Source organism: Hoplias malabaricus, chromosome 4 (genome assembly GCF_029633855.1).
Source record: "Hoplias malabaricus isolate fHopMal1 chromosome 4, fHopMal1.hap1, whole genome shotgun sequence".
NCBI lineage: Eukaryota > Metazoa > Chordata > Actinopteri > Characiformes > Erythrinidae > Hoplias > Hoplias malabaricus.
The window spans coordinates 69491293-69505132 of NC_089803.1; the positions used below are offsets into that span (position 1 = coordinate 69491293).

The 13840-nt window shown below is 43.4% G+C and overlaps 1 protein-coding gene across 2 annotated transcripts; it reads left to right on the plus strand.

Annotated features, from left to right (window-relative positions):
* The first annotated feature begins 1644 nt into the window (after positions 1-1644).
* Positions 1645-13836, plus strand: klhdc10 (kelch domain containing 10). 2 transcript variants are annotated; one of them, XM_066667851.1, is made up of 10 exons: positions 1645-1980; positions 4903-4995; positions 5970-6191; positions 7821-7975; positions 8174-8322; positions 10518-10602; positions 10725-10791; positions 10871-10918; positions 11009-11148; positions 11944-13836. In XM_066667851.1, exons 1-10 carry the CDS (start codon positions 1899-1901, stop codon positions 12151-12153), a joined length of 1251 nt encoding a protein of 416 aa, XP_066523948.1. In that variant the 5' UTR covers positions 1645-1898; the 3' UTR covers positions 12154-13836. The 2 variants fall into 2 exon arrangements, with proteins under 2 accessions (XP_066523948.1, XP_066523949.1); XM_066667852.1 differs by lacking the exon at positions 4903-4995 and having other exon boundaries at positions 1646-1980; positions 11944-13835.
* The last annotated feature ends 4 nt before the right edge of the window (positions 13837-13840 follow it).

Below are 13840 nucleotides of genomic sequence, written 5' to 3' on the forward strand. Positions count from 1 at the left end.
AATCATTAGGGTGTCCCTAAAAAAACTTAAAGGTCATGTTATAGTGTTATGGCCGTGTTGGCCACAAAACTAAATTCATAAATGTGAAATCAGAAAACAAATTAATTACTTTTAGCCAGTTTTACCCTTTAATTGAGGGGTTCTGGTTTGTTTTCCTAACTAACAGGCGCAGAAGCACTGGTTTGCCACAGGGTGGCGCTGTACTGAACTGTCCTGAATCTCGCTCCCCTCCGAAAGCTGGGATGACAGTTGTTTTACTGTTAACACAAATACAAATGCCTTTTTGGTCGTATACGCGTACGATGCACTTTCTGAGTGTATGAAATTGTCCACAGTTGTGAGTGTGTGTTGCCCTTTGACGTTCCTGCCTTGCACCTAATGATTCCGTGTAGGCTCCAGACTCACTGTAACACAACTGGATGTTACAGCAGTTACAAACAAATAAGGGAATTAATAAAATAAGGTATGACGGTTGTGTAGTGTGACCAGACGTCCTCTTTTACCCGGACATGTCCGCCATTTTAGACTTTAAAAAATGTCCGGCCGGAATTTCACAAACGTCCGGCATTTTGTTTTTCTAGAGCTAACATAGAACTTCGAGAAGTTTCCTTAACTAGTCCCGCCCTCCCCTACTCGATTGCGATTGGTTCGCTTGAGTGAGAAGGGGGCGTGGCGAAGTAACCTAAAATCTTCTGATTGGACGGTCTGACTGTAGAGCTACCGTTATTGGCCGAGAACCTTCTCTGTGAACATTTAATTGGTCAGTCTGGACGTCAGTAGTCCTTGTTTACCTCAGGCAAAGCTCATGTACCTACTCTCATCTCGAGCAGCTATGCCGAAACGGAAATGTAAGTTCTCGGATGAATTAAAAAAGAAATTCCCATTTTTTCCTATGTGTAGCAAATAAAGGTGTAAAGGACCTAAATCACACATAGGTTCAGCATCCAACGGCAGCGAGGGGCGAGACGTCTCCTCTTTTTCACCATCTCAGATCTGGTCACCCTATGGTAGTGTGAAAAGTGAGCAAAACCGTGTTGTAAAAACACTAAATATTACACAAACACGATCTAACTCGCAGTTGCATGCTTCCTAAACACGGAGTAAAGACTATTTCTTTGCCACGGAGATGGAGCCACACTGAGAGAGCAGGGAGCCACACTGAGAGCCCTTCGGTTTAGCGCCGTATCTTTAGCCAAGCAAAGGCTTTTATTCTGGAGAGCGGTGTGTGTGTGTGTTTTTATATATTTGTGAGGACATAATGTCCACGCAGGGATAGGAATGTTATATTTCTTAGATGTTTTATTGTGAGGATATTTTTGTTGATCCTTACAATTTATGAAATACATTTTAAACTACTTTTTGATACTGTAATATAAAAAGTGTAAAGGGGATATTTTACATTTTGTTATTTGTATGTGTAGAATTAAATAAATACAAGAAAAAATTCTGTGGCACAAGTCTCTCTCTCTCCCTCTGTGTTTCTCTCTCTCTCTCTCTGTGTGTTTCTCTTTCTCTCTCCCTCTCCCCCCCCCTCCCCCCCCCCCCCCTCTCTCTCTCTCTCTCTCTCTCTCTCTCTCTCTCTCTCTCTGTGTGTTTCTCTCTCTCTCTCTCTCTCTCTCTCTCTCTCTCTCTGTGTGTGTTTTTGTGTTTGTTTAGCCATCTTAGAGAGATCTCCCAAAGCCTGGGCCTATTTGAGCCTGAGAGCGGAGAGCCGAGCACCTACTGAGCGTTTTCCCGGGTTTACAGCCAACCTCCCTGGCTTCTGGGTGCGTGTACGGGGGGGATAATGGGACGGGTCGTGGTTTGGGGTGTGATATTTACGCTGAAGCGGATCGGCTGTGTGTTTTAAAGGCGTTTATCTGATGGTGTAACGTTAAGTGACCGCGCTCTGCTGGAACATGTCCGCCGCCGAGGTCCGCAGTCCGGAGCAGCTGAACAGATTTGAGAAGCTCTCAGTGAGTGTTCCGCTCAGAGTGGCAGGTCAGTGCACCGTTACACACTTTAATAACAATACAAACTAATATGGCATTAATCAAAGCTGCTGATAATACTTATATTGGTACATTAACGATGATGTCTGCTGAAGATACCCGAGTCAATAACGTTAACACCGCTCCTGAAGGAAAGCAGCAGCTGAGCGATGCCTCTCAGGATTAAACTCATATCTGAAGGATTTCCACCGGATTTTATGGCTCCCAACCTTTATTTAAACACGGGTCTAGCTTCTCCCTTAAGCCCCAGCTGCTGTCTGCTTTGGTAACGATGGCTATCCCACTATAACCGCAGTGTTTGGTTGTTGTGTTAGCATAACAAGCCTAGCCGATTATCTTAGCCAGCCCGTAAACAGCATTTTAATGACATTATTATTTTAAACTAACCTCTTTTTCAAAAGCTAGTCTTATTAAAAGTGGCTGTAAATATTAGCAGTCTTATTCTTGAAACCGATACTGACACAGCGGTCTCGGTGTTTACACCTTAAGTGCTAGCAGTCCTGGGCTCGAGACTGGTCTTCAGACCCTCAGTTAGCAGCCTATAGGCTAAATGTTAGCATTATTGGGTTTGAGGCCAATCTTGAGTCTGTTTAGACTGTAAACTGAGCCTTCTCGATATTAAGACTGCTAAACTTGCCTAGCAACCTTGTTTTCGAGACTGTAAATATGCAGCCTTTGAATTAAGACTGACTTGTAGCAGTCTTGAGTTCTAGACTGGCCTTATTAAGACTCTAAATAAGCAGTCTTGTTCTTGTTCTTGAAAGAACAAAGAAAACTGATCTGTGAAAACGGGGGACAAAGCAGTGTTCAGTCCAAAAATCAAAATGCTAATACATGAGTTAACAGCACCTAACTTTACTGCCGGTGTTGTTGTGGTTTTAAAGCCTGCAGTTCCCGTTAGAGACAGGGTTTGGCAACGTCAATGGATCCATTTCACAGGGGAGTAGTCCTAGTGAAAAGTGACCAACTAAAAGCAAGTTGAGCCAATCCCATGCAGTGGAAAAGCACCATAAATCAGCGGTCTCTATGTGGAGACGATGTCGTCAAGACTAGACTAGAGGCTATAAATTAGCAGTCTTGATTTGAGATCACAAATGTCTTGTTTTTTCCAAGACCGGTCTGGAGACTATAAATTGTTCTCTGTATTCTACCCGTAAATATTATTGTCTTGTTCTTGAAAATGGCAACGAGCAGTTTCGAAATTGAGACCGTAAGTGTTAGCAGTCTTGTCCTTGAGACTCTGGTTGTGAAGACTGTCACACATCTGAACACGCACCCCCTTGGAGAGAGGTGCTCTGTAGACCGGAGACTTCAAACTCTCAAATGTGCATTACTCATTGTAATAGGGGTTTATTCACTGCATGCTATTACTGTATAATAATATCTCTCTCTCTCTCTCTCTCTCTCTCTGTAGTTGTGGATGAACTATAACAATGCTAACAATGTCTAATCTCCTACTGCATTGGTTTTCAGTTACCTGAGGACTGTTAGTTATGAGGTGATACACAGGCCTCACACTGATTGAATGTGACCACAGTTGTCAATATATTTACTGCTCTTTTTTTTCCCAGAAGTTAAACCGCACATGTCACTTTATTTATTGATCTCATTGAAAACCTGCTAGTTAAACAGGCCTTGTGACTGAAGCTTCTGCCTTCCGTACCTCGACAATCGACCTGTGTTCTGAGTCTGTCTCATGCGAGTTGGGTGTTATTTGCCTGACTCCAGTGCTGTACCAATGCCTGAATGTGAATCCGCACTTGTTTTTTTTATTTTATATACAAAGGCTAGCACAGGTGAATGTCAACAAATAAAAGGTTCAAAAAGAAACACTGGAACTGCCTCATGTCTCTTAGAGGAAGCAGCTGTTCACCTCCAACCTCCCGATGCTGGGGAGTATGTGTTCAACTGGGGGCCATTTCCTGTTGGGTGTTAATGGAGACTAATAATAATACAATTTGGCAGAATTGGTAAAAACAAAAGATAATTATGCTTGATAAACATGGGAAAGGGCATGTCATCGCCATCACACTAAGTATTTCCATGGGCTCTGTAACAGGGCTTAGAAATGATATATGAACATATTTAACTGTTTTAATGGAGCATTTTGTTACAGTGATAAAGCTTCCTTTTCTGAGCACCTTCTGAATATGGTCCATAGTTGCTGCATGGGTCGATAGATATAAAGTATACTATATAAGGCCTTATTAACCTGAAATAAACTGGAGGGAAATGTAAGTATTCAGTTTAGTGGCAGTTTTCAGGTTTAAACATGAATCTACAAGTGTGTTGTCTAAATATTCTGATGCCTTTATTGTGAAATTGTGTTATTGTATGAAGAGCAGGGTTTAACATGTAAAATTACAAAGTGCAGGTTTACAGTCAATGGCATGTGAGTGTAGTAACAAGTAGGTGGTCTTAATGCACCCCTCCCCTGCGGTTGTGCAGTGTAATTCACTTTTACAGCACTGTTATGTGCAGATGTGACCAACGCTTCGCTATGTTCTGAGCATTAATTCTCTTTACCGGTGCAGATGCCGCAAACATGCAGCTTCTGATTTCGGCAGCCAGTCAATGTCTTGCTGGTTTACCCTTATTGTCTTTTTCTGTATGATGTGGAAAAGAGAAATATCATATGTCTAATCCTTCTCCATGAAAATACAATTACAGTTCATGAGAGATTAACTCATCCCATTGTTTTTCTTTATTTTTTTATTCCGTTTGTTGATTCTTGGGGCTTGTTTGCCTTTAGCTAGACTGACCTCCATTATTTCTGAACATAACTTCTGGTAAAAACCAACCTCAGTGGTGTTTGTCCTGTGTTTGTTTGTGTGTGTTTAATTTCTACCATTGTCCTTCGTTGTTGTTGTTGTTGTTGTTGTTTGTCTGATTGCATTGATTATGGTGACAGGCTCTAAGAAGAGAGTCCGCTGGCTTCAGGCTCAACGAATCCTCGCCCAACCATGCCCCAGCCTGCGGATCCCTAACAGGTTTTTAAGAGAAGGTGGGTAATGCGGCAGCCATTGACTGAACCAAAAACAAAGAGACAAAATCCACTTAGTCTAAGCTCAAACCAGACCTGAATCTGTGGGAGATCTATCTGAAATTTGCATAACCTCCCCAGCTCCCCCTCCCCTCTTCAAAACTTCTCTTTCTCACCCCCTGGTGCAAACTGAACGCTTCTCTTGCCTGGTGTCTATCAGCTTAGCTTTCATGGTTGCAGGGACTGGATATAAAATGTTCTTATAAAATTTGACTCATCTTTGTCTGTGTGTGGTTCTGAGTTTACACCCCTCACCTGTCGTGTTCGTATTTTGTGTATCGTTCACAATTAAGTGCAGAGTCTCAAGGCAAATATTGAGGCTGAAAAATTTGCAAAGGTGTGGTTGCTATTGCACAGGTGCTTCTGGCAGAGGCTTTGTGTTTATACATTTGTGATCAGTTGTAGCCTATTGTTCAGTCTTATTGAATGTGATACGGTAATATTCTCATAGCCAGTGTCGTGTTCAGAATGTCATTTGTTTATTAATATTGCAGCCTTGGTGAAAAGCATGGGGGCCACATCAATGTACAATTCATAATGTGTTCATCTACTGAAGCCACACATGAAGCTCAATCATATGTCCCATGTGCAGAAAAACCTTAAGACACTTTGCATTTTGTTCCACAGCAGCATCAACACGAGTTTCCCCAAACTTTTGATGTTCCCCCACCCACTGTTTTGCGGATATGTTTCCTGGACACATGCATATTAATAAATATTTGATTTCCTTTCAAACGTTTTGGTTTCACAGTTTATCGAGAGCAAACCTGCAGCCTCGTGACACCGACTTTCTCTGGTTTTTTTTGTTTTGTTTTGTTTGCTAAAGTCTCAGGAAATGATCAGCATTTCACAACACCGGTTCTCACCCAGGGGACGGACAGAGGGTCTACCCAGCATTCAGCTTTTCTCACCTCCTCTTCACTTTTTCTCTGTAGGTCAACGAGCCCCACCAGCCCGTAGTGGACACCGCTGTGTTGCTGACAACACAAACCTTTATGTGTTCGGAGGATACAACCCAGACTACGACGAGTCAGGGGGCTCAGAGAATGAGGATTACCCGCTCTTCAGGGAGTTGTGGAAGTACCATTTTGCCACTGGGACATGGCAGCAGATCCGCACAGAGGGCTATATGCCCACCGAGCTTGCCTCAATGTCAGGTAATGCAAACGCTCAATAACAATAATATTTTATATCATGTAGCCCTGTGTGTGTGTGTGTGTGTGTGTATGTTGTTTTGTTGTTTTCTCTTGTTTGAGCAGGCTTACAGCTCAGTTTAAAATATTCTGCACTTTTCTGTAACGGCATTTTATTTCTTTTATTTCTTTTCATTTATTGTCATTTTAAATTGTTTTAATCATTTTAATCATTTTACTCTTTTTATGTAATTGTCTTATTGGAATTTATGATTTTACTCTGGCTTTTAATGTAATTTCTTTTTCTGTAAAGCACTTTGAATTGCTTCTGTATGAAAGGTGCTCTATAAATAAACTTGCCTTGCCTTGCCTTGCCTTGCCTTGCCTTGCCTTGCCTTGCCTATGTATATATATATATATATAGTGCTGTGCAAATTGTTTAGGCAACTGAAAAATGTTTAAAGGCTAAGCACCAGTTCTATGAATGTGTCAAACAAATAAATACAGTGGAATTTAAGTTCAGAAATAGTCAGAAAACATTGTTATTTCTTACTAATTGAAGGAATAAGGTTTAAAAGACTGTTGGTCTTCCCCCCCCCCCCCCCCAACGGTGTTGGGAAACTCTAATAGGCGTCTTGCCTGTGACGTAGATGGTGGACAACAACTCTAGAAGCTGCACTTAATTTAATGCAAAATGACGAAAAGGTGTGTTGTTGTTGGCTGCAATCATTCAATGTACAGTGGGACATCTGTGAACAAATGGCCCAAAGATCCCAAAATATCCAGAAAATAATATGGGCATGTAAGGACACCAACGAAAGGTGTTCAAGAGCCTCTGTAACATGGAGGTAAACAGGGTAAGGACACTCACTTCGCCTGTTTTAGTTGGTGTTAGTTAACATTAGCTTGACTCGCTAAACTCGGTGGCTCAGATTATACTCGGCTACGTAGCTGCATTACGGAGGTTTATAGTGTCGGATGAATTCGAGTTCGACTTCGATCACATTTACAAGAATAACGGTACCTCTACATTTGAGTTTAGCTTATTGCTAGGCTATTGTCATGAATAATGTTGGTTATTTAGCTAGATACTGTCATAACAGTCAGTCATAACGGTGTTTTACCGCGGCGTTGTTCAGCTGTTGTCCACCAGTGACGTCACGGTCGCGTTCGAGAATTTCCGTAGCGAGCTCGGGTTTTTCCGTCAATTTAATAAAGAGATTTTTTTTTTTTGCCGACAGATGTCTCACTAGAATCTCAGAGCCAAAAATAAATAGTAAGTCTGCGAAGCCCTTCCCTTCAGCCTTTGCCCTCTTTCCCGCTCCACCTTAAATGGTGCTGATGAACATAGTGTATTAACACTGATAATGGTAAATAAAAATAATAAAACAAAAAAAAAAAAGCGCCCTGAATCTAAGTATGCAAGAAACAACGGGACGGTAACTTTAGCTTGGGGTCGGGGTGAACAGTGAGCAGCTCATTATCGTTTAAAGGAATAGGCGCTGAAACTAGCCGTCTGTGGTGTTTGATCCTTGTGATATTTTGACGAAATCATATTTTCTGTTGTGGAAAAGGGAGAATATAGTTTGATTTATTGGATTACTTATATTTGCTCTTTTTGTTTTTCACTTTTATCTGCTTTTCTTCACCCAGCTGTTCTGCACGGTAACAACCTGCTTGTGTTTGGCGGCACTGGAATTCCGTTTGGGGAAAACAATGGGAACGATGTCCACGTCTGCAATGTCAGATACAAGAGATGGTCGCTACTAAACTGCAGAGGGAAGAAACCCAACCGTATTTATGGCCAGGTAAAACTAGTTCAAACATTTCTGCTTGTTCAATGGTTCGTAAGTGTTTATAGGGCCGGGATATTCCTAGCTGTTATCCATGTTCAATTACAAACCCATTATGCTGATGTGAAGAGTCAGGGATCCTCTATCATCCGAGCAACAAACAAGTCCTCTTTATTTAAATGAAATGTTCACGGATGGACTTTTCCTGTATAGGCAATGGCCATCATAAATGGCTTCCTCTATGTGTTTGGAGGGACGACAGGCTACATCTACAGCACGGATCTCCACAGACTGGACCTCACTACACGCGAATGGATTCACCTCAAACCATACAACCCTCCAGATGAATTGCCAGAGGAGCGGTAAGTGGCTTTCAGTGTCTAAAATCCCAATACTATTTCAGCTCTTGTTGAATTATTGGTTGAGACTATATTGCACTATTTACCTTGTATTAAATATATTAACATGGCAGCATCTAAGAAAGATCTTGAATATGGTTCTATTTTTTATGTTATTTGGAAAGGCGCAAAACACATCCTGTGAATATCATTCATACAGAGTCAGGTGCCGTGGTAAAGAGTTGGATTGTCTTGCCATTAGCAGTATTTTACACAGATTTTTCATGAACCACCTTCATAGGTTATATGAAGTGTTACATAACTGCAGCCAGCAAATGTGACAAGCCAACAAACTTCTGGCTGCCTAACAGTGTGCGCACACCGAAAGCGTTAAAATCGTTCAGCGTTGCCTGTGCAGCAGGCGATGTGTCACTCGTGGGCGTGTCCAGCATCATGTGAGCACACCTCCGGGTGACTGCCTGAGGAGTGTGGTGTGTTCTCCCTGTGTCTGCGTGGGTTTCCTCCAGGTGACTGTCTGTGAGGAGTGTGGTGTGTTCTCTCTGTGTCTGCATGGGTTTCCTCCGGGTGACTGTCTGTGAGGAGTGTGGTGTGTTCTCTCTGTGTCTGCGTGGGTTTCCTCCGGGTGATTGTCTGTGATGAGTGTGGTGTGTTCTCCCTGTGTCTGCGTGGGTTTACTCCAGGAGACTGTCTGAGAGGAGTGTGGTGTGTTCTCCCTGTGTCTGCGTGGGTTTCCTCCGGGTGAGTGTGGTGTGTTCTCCCTGTGTCTGCGTGGGTTTACTCCAGGAGACTGTCTGAGAGTAGTGTGGTGTGTTCTCCCTGTGTCTGCGTGGGTTTCCTCCAGGTGACTGTCTGTGAGGAGTGTGGTGTGTTCTCCCTGTGTCTGCGTGGGTTTACTCCAGGAGACTGTCTGAGAGTAGTGTGGTGTGTTCTCCCTGTGTCTGCGTGGGTTTCCTCCAGGTGACTGTCTGTGAGGAGTGTGGTGTGTTCTCCCTGTGTCTGCGTAGGTTTCCTCCGTGTGATTGTCTGTGATGAGTGTGGTGTGTTCTCTCTGTGTCCGCGTGGGTTTCCCCCAGGTGACTGACTGTGAGGAGTGTGGCGTGTTCTCCCTGTGTCCGAATGGGTTTCCTCCGGGTGACTGTCTGTGAGGAGTGTGGTGTGTTCTCCCTGTGTCCGCGTGGGTTTCCTCCGGGTGACTGTCTGTGAGGAGTGTGGTGTGTTCTCTCTGTGTCCGCGTGGGTTTCCCCCGGGTGACTGTCTGTGAGGAGTGTGGTGTGTTCTCTCTGTGTCTGCGTGGGTTTCCTCTGGGTGTGCCGGTTTCCTCCCACAGTCCAAAAACACATGTTGGTAGGTGAATTGGCGACTCAAAGGTGTCCGTAGGTGTGTGTGTGTGTGTTGCCCTGTGAAGGACTGGTGCCTCCTCCAGGGTGTATTCCCTCCTTGCACCCAATGATTCCAGGTAGGCTCTGGAACTGAACGGGATAAGGGTTACAGATAATGAATGAATTGATGAAAAAATTACAGAGTTGCAGCTATGTTTATTTTGTTTATGTATCAATAAATGAAAAATTATTTTTGACTCAAATGTCAACTGTGATTTGGACATAATGTAATTTATTAAAAAGTCACACAGTAAGGTTTGAGAAAGGAAAAACCCTAATCAGGAACCAAGGTGAGTGTAGCGGTTCTGAGGGAACACGATGACCTGCTTTCTGATTGGTAGTCGCTGCAGCTGAACTTCATCTCATTGCTGAATTCACCGCCCTCGCATCACTCGCCGTCTCATCGCTCAGTGTCGCTGACTCATTGACACTCTTGTCACTTTCGGTGTGCACGCACAGTAAGACAAGCTGGAGCCGACGACACTGAATGTCAGCATATAAGCCCTTTTAGTAAAGTTCTGCTTTAAAGGAGCAGTCAGTCAGTTTCTCAGTTGATTCTTCTTCCAATATGGAGTCAGTAAACCTGTTTTTACCGTGGCCAGGTGTTTAAAGGTATTTTTACCTTTTAAATATACAGCTACAAATTATTTTTATGTTCCAATAAACAGTAATAGGGAGAATAGAGCCTTTGTTGTGGCCACACGTAGCTCAGCACTGCAGAAACTGTGCTGTGTAACTTTCAGAGACAGCTAGGAAATGAGTGTGGTAGTGTTTCCCCTCAAGAAGTGATCAGCTTTTCCTTTTGCTTTCCTACACCAGGTACAGACATGAGATAGCCCACGATGGACAGAGAATATACATCTTAGGAGGAGGAACTTCCTGGACGTCCTACCCCTTAGACAAGGTAATGCACGAGGTTTTTCATTTTCAGTGAAGTGTAATAAACATTTGAGACCTCTGTAAAGCCATTCTCTATTTGAACAGTTCATAGACAAGGATCCTCCTGTGTTTTTCCTTCTGTTCCAGATTCACGCGTATAATCTTGAAACAAACTGGTGGCAGGAGATCACAACTAAGCCTCATGACAGAATAGGTCAGATCACTTTTCTAGTCGTGCACTTGCTGTGAATGGGTTTTCTGGATGTGGTTTAACTCCTGCTATGCTCTGACAGGGTACCCAGCTCCAAGGAGGTGTCATAGTTGTGTGCAGATTAAAAACGGTAAGAGCTCTCTTAGTGATATCATCTTTGTTGTTGTTTTTTTGTGATGGTTTTCCATGTTGATTTCTCTTCTCCCCATCCCGTTTCCAGATGTATTTATATGTGGAGGCTATAATGGCGAGCTGATCCTGGCTGACCTGTGGAAGATCAACCTTCAGACGTTCCAGTGGACTAAGCTTCCTGCGGTGATGCCTGAACCAGCGTACTTCCACTGTGCAGCGGTCACACCGGTCAGTAAACAGAGCCCTGACCTCCTATCAGTCTCATTCTGCTTAAGTCATGACACGTTGACCTTGTGAAACGTCACGTCCGGGTCCAAACTGCTGCTCGGTTTGTCCAACTAAGTGCTGCTAGATCTAGTGACTTTTCAGACCTTCTGGTGAGTTATTAATAAAAAAGAAAAACGAGACTAGCACCAAGGCTATTGACTTTCTGTACAAACCTTAGCTACTACTTATAGTAGATTAACAGCGGTAGCACATCTCGTTACAACACCGTGGACGGGGGAGACAGCCCCCTCGGCTGTGGGGCAATGGGGGGACACAGCTGTCCCTACGCAGTCCCTATGCTCCCAGATACAGAAAGGTGGGAGACACAGTTCTCTCTCTGCAGTGCCTCTGCTCCCAGAAACTGTATTCAGTACACAATGAATAGACACTTGGCGTCACCTACAGCGTTGTTGTGGTTTCCAAAGCCCACTGGTGTGACCTCGCTGACTACGTTGGGCGGAGCTCCAGCCTCTTTATTATTGTTTCATTTTTAACCAGTGAGGGTTGCAGTGGTTTGAAGCACAGCACGCCTGATCCAGCTCATTAGGAGCTTGATAATAAGCCGATGATTTGGCTCAGGCGTGTTAGGGCTGGAATAGCTGAAGGTGTGCCAGTCTTCACTTTGTCTTTGGAATGTGGTACACAAGGGTAAAGGCACTCTGTGCCTCCGTAAACTGGTCTAGACCCCATTGCCCCCAGTCTCTGATTTCCCCCTGTACTTTTAAAGCCTGAAACCTCTCTCATTTTTGTTCCTAGGCTGGGTGCATGTACATCCACGGCGGAGTAGTGAACATCCACGAGAACAAGAGGACTGGCTCTCTGTTTAAGATTTGGCTGGTGGTCCCCAGTCTGCTGGAGCTGTGCTGGGAGAGGCTGCTAAAGGCCTTCCCTCACCTGGCCCACCTCTCTGCCATGCAGCTGCTGAACCTAGGCCTCACGCAGGAACTCATCGAACGTTTAAAATAAACAGCAGGCCAGCGCGCGCGAGTGTGTTTGCTTAGGAACCGAAGATGGCGTGATGCACTTGAGCCAGGGTCTGGAGACTGGACGCTGCAGAGATTTTTAAAGACCCCTTACTTCTCCACCTTCTGGAATATGTCCTAAGATGTAGCCTGCCTTAAAAACCAAAAACTATGGGATGCCTTTTTTTGTTTTGTTGATGTATGCACTTTTAATGATTTAAAATATCAAGTGGAATGTTTCAAGTCCTCTCCCAACCCTTAAAGCTACAAGACGGTGACCTGAAAAAACAGCTCCGATTCCTCGTTTTAGGACTACGCTCTTATTTTAACGCCCTCGAACTGTTCCGACGTTCTCATTCGGGGCGGCGTGTTGTGTGTAGGACTTTTTGCCTTCTTTTATTAATCTAACTTAAATCCTTTTCATTTCATAATCCCTCCTTTGTTTGCCATTTATTTCCTTAATGAAACTCAGCTTGATGACTGCTTTGTTGCTGTTGGGAATCTTGGCCCAGTGTAAATGAGCTTTTTATTTATTTATTTTTCTTTGGTCGACACAGATGTGAAAACACTGCATTCACGCACCCCCAGGTAGGCAACATCCTGCTGCAACCCTTTCAACACTTAAAGACACAAACTAATGTAATATATCTTCCTTGGTATCAGATGTATTTCTGTTGTTGTGTATTCCAAATATTTCACTGTGAATAAGGTGCTCCTTAATAACCTTTAATTTGCTTTTAATGGAATAAAAACCTACTTCTGCCAAAACGAAGCACCCCTCACATCGATCTGTAAAGAAATGCATTCGGCTTCATTTAAATAATTTTGTGCCTTTTAAGGATGATCAGATCTTGTGCTCTGTTTTGCTGGTGTCACAATCGCGGCACTAAGCCTTGCTGTAAGCACTTTACCCTGACTTTCTCGTTTCGGTAGTACCCTCCCCATCACAGCACTCCTTCAATCTTTTACGTCTGGTTTAAAGCAGCCTTAATCTGCATTGGCTGTTCATTTGCTGTAAATCTGTGTGTAAAGACGCAGTGCTGAAACCCTCCTTTATGAATTAGCAATAAATGTAGCCAGAAACCCACCTTTCTACATTAACAGACACCCAACTTCAATATTTTCATAAGCGTCCAGCTCTGAGGAAACCTAAGCATGCCATTCGACACTATGCCAAATACCGCAGCTTGTACTTTAAACCATGCATGTTGCCTTTTTACGTTAATTTGATTTGTGCACGTTTTGGCCGTCGACAATTATATCATTAGGCACCAGCAGAAATGGAGTCATTTTAAGTATTCTTTATTTTACATCCAGCTTGTGGGCGTTTTATTCTTCTTATTGTCCAGTAAAGAAGAGGGATCCTTGGTGTATAGCAGGGCTACACATGTCGAAATATCGTGCCTCCCCCTTTTCTTTTCTGCCCTTTTTAATTGGCTCTGCATGGCTAGCCCCTCTTTGCATGAGGTCCAGACTCTGGGCTCCTTACATTCACACAGATTGTTTAAGAAAGCTGTATTAAAGTGTTCATATGTTAAACATACAGATATCAAGTCTGTGTGACAGTTCTGTATAAACAGGTCATTATATTTAAGGGTCTTGCTGGAGTACGATTCCTGCTGTGCAGCACATGGTTCTGAGGCAGTCGTTAAATACCTGTATTAGTAAACTCTGTTTTGTGTTTTCATTGT

Bases quoted from the DNA above. Each gene is read 5' to 3' on its own strand.
- klhdc10 (XM_066667851.1), top strand. From the start codon at position 1,899: ATGTCCGCCGCCGAGGTCCGCAGTCCGGAGCAGCTGAACAGATTTGAG. The intron at 1,981-4,902 runs GTCAGTGCACCG...TTATGGTGACAG, and splicing joins TGTTCCGCTCAGAGTGGCAG to GCTCTAAGAAGAGAGTCCGC. The intron at 8,323-10,517 runs GTAAGTGGCTTT...TTCCTACACCAG, and splicing joins GATGAATTGCCAGAGGAGCG to GTACAGACATGAGATAGCCC.